Raw genomic sequence first — 6,838 nt, forward strand, 5'->3', positions numbered from 1 at the left:
CGGTTCGTTTAACTATTATACATGATGTTCGTTTTTTGTGGGGTGGTTAATGAAAGTGTTCCAAAACGCGACATTAATTTCTTGACGACTTACTAGTTTTACAGAAAAAATATATATATAACAAAAAAGGTAACTTATTAAGTTTCTTCTTTGGAAACTAAACGATATAACCTATTTACATGTTAGTTTCTGAAAAAAACAAAAACAAACCAATATACAATACGTCAGCAAATATTTTAATGAATGTATTTTTAAAAGAATCTTAATTTCATGTTTTGGGGCATGTAATATAAAACATAAAATATTACTTTTCAAAAAAATATTTCACAACTTTTTGGCGCCATTTTAAATATAGAGAGATAAGAGAAGTAACAAAAGTTGAGTAAGGTTAGTTGGAATTCAACAACGGTAAACATTATTACTGAACCCCCCCCCCCGAGTAAGGTTAGTTGGAATTCAACAACGGTAAACATTATTACTGAACCCCCCCCCGAGTAAGATTAATTGGAATTCAGCAACGGTAAACATTATTACGGAAAATCACCCCCCCCCCCCCCCCGAGTAAGGTTAGTTGGACGCTTACACATCTTGAAATATATGTAGTAAATTCAAGTTTCTTTGAAAAATGGTAATTTAACATTTATAGTATAGAAGTCACGAAACGCTATAAAAAAAAAACATGCTACTTTCAGAAATGTAGTGTTTTGTTATTGTATCCCCAGATGGAGCCCCGTGTTTTAGTTACATATGATTTCAACACTCTGAAGCTATAAGCCGTACCATCTATATGTATGTTTTCTTTTTTACCAGTTGTTTTTCTCTGTTTTATTATCCTTTCTTCATCGTATGTCTACTTATGACCGATCTTATGTTGAATAAATAAATATCTGATTAAGTTATTTCTCTGTATACACAGTCACTGAAAGAGGAGAGAGAGAGAGAGAGAACCGGTCTATGTTTTGACTTGGGTGATAAATGAACTTGATACGGAGCTGAAGAATAATTCGGATTGTCAGTTAAACACCGGTTTCAGTGCAAGCGGTGCTGTAAAATTCATGGGGCATTAAGCTAAGTGGGGCTTTCATCCCTCGACTGTGTGTATGTGTGTGTGTTCCGCTTATCCCAGGAATCCCATTAAAATCTCTATTAAGTCTATAAACATGTATATGTTTAGAAATACACGGAGTAACGTTAGTCTATAACATAACCTCAAGAGTTGTGAGAAAACAGTAGCCACTACCTAGATTATCCAGGTTTTTGTTTATGAATTAAACAAATATTCTCACCGTTTCTGCTCCGTCCAAGTTTTCCATCTGAGTAATGTAGATATCTCCAAGGAGAAGGAGACCCTTCACGTGACCGGTATGATGCTAGACGGAGGAACAAAAAATCAACAGTAAACAGCCTGAGAGAAACGTACTAGCTAAGAGTTGCTTCTTGATGTTTCTATTTGATAAAAATGTAAAGAAGTTTGACAATTATACGCGAACCAGTTTCGAAAATACTAATGTATTTCTACCCATAGCTGCTATCGATATTTTCGGTCGTAATCCCAATAATACCTCACCAGGTTCGGCCAGTTTAGGGGATTTAGCTTAGTTATAAGCTTATATACTACAATAAAAATGCACAACAATCCTCACAAGTGTAAAAAATAAAATAATGATGATAAATATATATGTACATAATGAATGAATAAATAAATGTGTTAGATGTTTTAGCCAGTACTGTTAATGAAACTGGCTTTAAAGCCAAAAAGAAATGAAACACCTAAAACCTAGTTGATTGTTACACGCACTATAGCCGCTTCTATTTTCATAGAAAAAAAAAACCCGATAACAATATATATAAAAAAAATTAAATAACCCTAACAACAGTTGAAAGTAACCAATGGAAGTTCATCAAACGCCTTCACCGGTGTAATAGTTGATTAGCCTAACACCTACAACCAACCAATGGTGACTAATATATACCGGCATGCTTAGCGGTCATGGTGCAGAATAAATAGTTCAAGGTAACCGATATTTCGAAGTGACAACTGTTATAAACTGATAATAATATTCCGAATTAATTTTAAAGTGTTTAGCTTCTCACCTGCAACAGTTGCTCAAGAACGTCCAGAGCTTCGGAGTGGCGATTATTTTCCGTGAGAAGCAAGGCGAGGTTAAAGAGGGCGCTCCGGTCACTCGGTTTAATCTTTGGAAATAAAACGAAAACAATTAAAAAATAGTCAACGAAACAGAATTTATCGATAGGCTGAGACAAGTATAATAACGTTGATTTAAAGTTTCACTTGTTGAATTACAGACACTCTGACAGACACGGAAGGGTTTTATTTATAACTGACGAAAAACGTTCTAATTTTTATTCGTTTCGAAAACTTCGGTCATTAATCAAATAAATTTCTGCCCGTTCCCCCCAAGAACGAGAACAGAGGGCGACACTTTATTATATATTTCACGTGCTGAAAGGTAGAACTATATTCTCAAAGAGTAGAAGGTTCCTAAATGTGGTTTATCTCTCTTTGGGCGTGGCTTTAACAATAGTAGGTTTCTAAATGTGGTTTATCTCTCTTTGGGCGTGGCTTTAACAATAGTAGGTTTCTAAATGTGGTTTATCTCTCTTTGGGCGTGGCTTTAACAACAGTAGGTTTCTAAATGTGGTTTATCCCTCTTTTGGCATGGGTTTAACAATAGTAGGTTTCTAAATGGGGTTTATCCCTCTTTGGGCGTGGCTTTAACAATAGTAGGTTTCTAAATGTGGTTTATCCCTCTTTGGGCGTGGCTTTAACAGTAGAAGATTTATAAATGTGGTTTATCCCTCTTTGGGCGTGGCTTTAACAATAGCAGGTTTCTAACAGTAAATGTGGTTTATCCCTCTTTGGGCGTGGCTTTAACAATAACAGGTTTCTAACAGTAAATGTGGTTTATCCCTTGATAAGCTTGTCCCCAAACATTGTTTTGTTGCTAATATTTATTTACTCCATGCTGATTTATCTGTTACTACATTTGATTTTATCGGTAGAATGATTCTGGGACACAACACAGTAAAATGCTAGGACTAAAGTTTAACCTATTGTTCTACGTCATAACCTGTTAGGTTGTCTCACCTCTATAGCTTTACGAAACCACCGTTCGGCTACTGCAGGGTTTCCGTTTTCCAGAGCTAACATTCCCAGGCTGAAGAACACACCTTCTTCGTGCATCACTCCGTCTGTAGCCTTGTGAAACCTGGTGTCACGGAAAAGATTCAAACAATACTTGTGACCCTTATAAAGGTTAACCCTAACCACAACACCGTTTGCTCTTTTAATCACAAGTTGAAGTTAATGAATATAACGAATCAATATAATACAAAAACGTTTTACCTAATACAGTTTAAACAATATTTTTCACTACAACAATACATTTTCTGATCAAGTAACAACACCAACGATTGTTTTACTACAACAGTACTTTCTCTAACAATATAGAGAACTTTGTAGCCCCTAAACACACTTTTAAAACATTTGGCTCGATCTGCGTCCTTTAAAAATTACGGCAGTCACAAAAGGCACCACCGCTATGCCACCAGGGGGCGGGGCACAAAGAAGCAGTGGTCACACGAGAGGAAAAAATGGACATTTAATAAGGAAAGCAGTATAAAGAAGTTTAATATAATCAGGTTTTTCTTTATTGGTTTTATTCCTTTGATCGTCAAAGTTTCTGTTATGTCGAATTATACACGGAGTTTTTTTTCTCTCTATGATAAAATACTTTTATTTGCGAGCTATCGGCCTTATCGGAACCTGGATCGAGCAATAATACACTGAGTAATATGAGTTCATTTGAATGTGCTACAGTATTGTTCAGTACATTGTTGCCCGGTGCAGGTTACGGTAAGAAGGCCGAGAACTCACAAATAAAATAAAATAAAAGTATTCTAAGCTAGAGAAAAGCCCGTATGTAATTCACCTACGTTATGAGTCTTAAAAAAAGTCTTTTATTCCGACATCTTGCGCGTTCTTGAAGCTACGTATATTATATTCTTATAAAAATAACATCAGAATTAGGGGTTCGATCCCCGAGGTGAACAAAAAGGGGCAGATAGCACATTGTTATCATTAAAACGTAATAAAACAACATAAACTAAGATCGCACGGATTGTCACTATTTTCAGCTTACCATCTGTTTCTTCTAACAAGACGGAATGTTATTTAGTTTCACTAACATTTTGAGATAATTACCTCCTGCTGGCCTCTTCTTCCGTCTTCTGCAAGTTACTTTCCTGGAGTAGCATTGCTGAATTGATGAGGGCTTGCTGAAATACATGAACAGCATTGAAATTAGTGGAACGACCAGAATAATTAAAACCTGTAAAAACGTACAAGTAACACGCTAAGCCTAAGACGAGTACAAAACGCTCTTATAAAAAAATATTTGAATAAAAACCATCTGTAATATTTCACCCTTATTAACCCTCAATGTGACTTCCTCTTACCTTGTGTTCTGGTTCCATGTTTCTGTTACCAAACTTCCTCTTACCCCGTGTTCTGGTTCCATGTTTCTGTTACCAAACTTCCTCTTACCTCGTGTTCTGCTTCCATGTTTCTGTTACCAAACTTCCTCTTACCCCGTGTTCTGGTTCCATGTTTCTGTTACCAAACTTCCTCTTACCTTGTGTTCTGGTTCCATGTTTCTGTTACCAAACTTCCTCTTACCTTGTGTCCTGGTTCTATGTTCTTACATTGTGTTCTGGTTCTATATTTCTGTTACCAAACTTCCTCTTACCTCGTGTTCTGGTTCCATGTTTCTGTTACCAAACTTCCTCTTACCTTGTGTTCTGGTTCTATGTTCTTACCTTGTGTTCTGGTTCCAGTTCTAAAGCTCTATTAAATAAAGACAACGCTTCCTCATATCGTCCCTGATCCAGTAAGACAACACCAAGCTGTGATGAAACAATAAAACATTGTTGTATTAAGATCAATCGTGTAGTGAAAATAACTACGTCTTAATAATAGGTAATTTATATATTAGTAATAACACTTAGTTAAACTAGGTACTACCTGTAAGGTCTGTACTAGGTACTACCAGTAAGGTCTGTACTAGGTACCACCAGTAAGGTCTGTACTAGGTACTACCAGTAAGGTCTGTACTAGGTACTACCAGTAAGGTTTACTAGGTACTACCAATAAGGTTTACTAGGTACTACCAATAAGGTTTACTAGGTACTACCAATAACGTTTACTAGGTACCACCAATAAGGTTGTACTAGGTACCACCAGTAAGGTCTGTACTAGGTACTACCAGTAAGGTTTACTAGGTACTACCAATAAGGTATGTACTAGGTACTACCAATAAGATCTGTACTAGGTACCACCAATAAGGTGTACTAGGTACTACCAATAAGGTATGTACTAGGTACCACCAATAAGGTGTACAAGGTACTACCAATAAGGTTTACTAGGTACCACCAATAACATTTACTAGGTACTAATAGTAGTTGAACTAGGTACTAATAGTTAATGTTTTTGTAAACTAGGTAGTAATAGTTAATGTTTTTATAAACTAGGTAGTAATAGTTAATTTTTTATAAACTAAGTAGTAATAGCTAAGTTATTATACCAGAAAATACAAACAGTTATTGATTAGAATGCACTGGCTAATCTCAGTGTTAAAGGTACTTTCGGCCGTAATCCCATAATATCTCAACTTTCTTCGATGTATTAAACGTGAATACAACTTAATTTACAATTCTGTATAAAACTTACGTTCTGGTACAAGTTACAATTCTGAATAAAACTTTCTATGTCACACCTGTGTAGAGAACATTGTTGCCCAGGTTACATCTTTGTATATAAGTATACTATACACACATATATATATATATATTCTGCATACTATAAGTTACATTTCTGTACAAAACTTACATTGTAGTATAAATTTGGGTTGTCGGCGTCAAACTGAAGAGCCCGGATGTACATATCTTCAGCTTCTTTACTCCTTTGAATGTCAAAAGAATGATTATCGATTGGTAAAAAATCAAACTTCATAGAATATTCGAAACAGTTCACATGGAAGTGAACGGAGGGTAATGCAGCAAAAGAAAAATAACTTGTTTTTTATAATAAAGTAAGAATTAACAAGCAGTCGCCTCAAAATAGAGAAGTGGCTGACCAATTAACCAACAGCTACTTCAATAACAGAGAACTGGTTGAACAATTAATGAACAGTCACTTCAGAACAGAGAACTGGTTGAACAATTAATGAACAGTCACTTCAATAACAGAGAACTGGTTGAACAATTAATGAACAGTCACTTCAGAACAGAGAACTGGCTGAACAATTAATGAACAGTCACTTCAGAACAGAGAACTGGATGAACAATTAATGAACAGTCACTTCAATAACAGAGAACTGGTTGAACAATTAATGAACAGTCACTTCAGAACAGAGAACTGGTTGAACAATTAATGAATAGTCACTTCAATAACAGAGAACTGGTTGAACAATTAATGAACAGTCACTTCAGAACAGAGAACTGGTTGAGCAATTAATGAATAGTCACTTCAGAACAGAGAACTGGTTGAACAATTAATGAACAGTCACTTAATAACAGAGAACTAGTTGAACAATTAATGAACAGTCACTTCAGAACACAGAACCGGTTGAACAATTAATGAACACTCACTTCAGAACAGAGAACTGATTGAACAATTAATGAACAGTCACTTCAGAACAGAGAACTGGTTGAACAATTAATGAACAGTCACTTCAGAACAGAGAACTGGTTGAACAATTAATGAACAGTCACTTAATAACAGAGAACTAGTTGAACAATTAATGAACAGTCACTTCAG

At 35.6% G+C, this 6,838-nt stretch overlaps 1 protein-coding gene across 1 annotated transcript in view; it reads right to left on the minus strand.

The window, feature by feature from the left end:
* LOC111083201 (transmembrane and TPR repeat-containing protein CG4050-like) overlaps positions 1-6,046 on the minus strand; it is a 9,224-nt gene extending 3,178 nt beyond the window's left edge. The window contains exons 1-6 of the mRNA XM_022379523.1: positions 5,909-6,046; positions 4,840-4,926; positions 4,226-4,299; positions 3,110-3,230; positions 2,095-2,196; positions 1,287-1,370 (exon numbers count right to left, since the gene is read on the minus strand). Of these exons, the coding sequence (XP_022235231.1) occupies positions 1,287-1,370; positions 2,095-2,196; positions 3,110-3,230; positions 4,226-4,299; positions 4,840-4,926; positions 5,909-6,031 (591 nt within the window). The 5' untranslated portion in view covers positions 6,032-6,046. The remainder of the gene's footprint in view (positions 1-1,286; positions 1,371-2,094; positions 2,197-3,109; positions 3,231-4,225; positions 4,300-4,839; positions 4,927-5,908) is intronic.
* Positions 6,047-6,838: the final 792 nt, after the last annotated feature.

The sequence above is a fragment of the Limulus polyphemus genome, unplaced genomic scaffold (genome assembly GCF_000517525.1).
Source record: "Limulus polyphemus unplaced genomic scaffold, Limulus_polyphemus-2.1.2 Scaffold8536, whole genome shotgun sequence".
Taxonomy (NCBI): domain Eukaryota; kingdom Metazoa; phylum Arthropoda; class Merostomata; order Xiphosura; family Limulidae; genus Limulus; species Limulus polyphemus.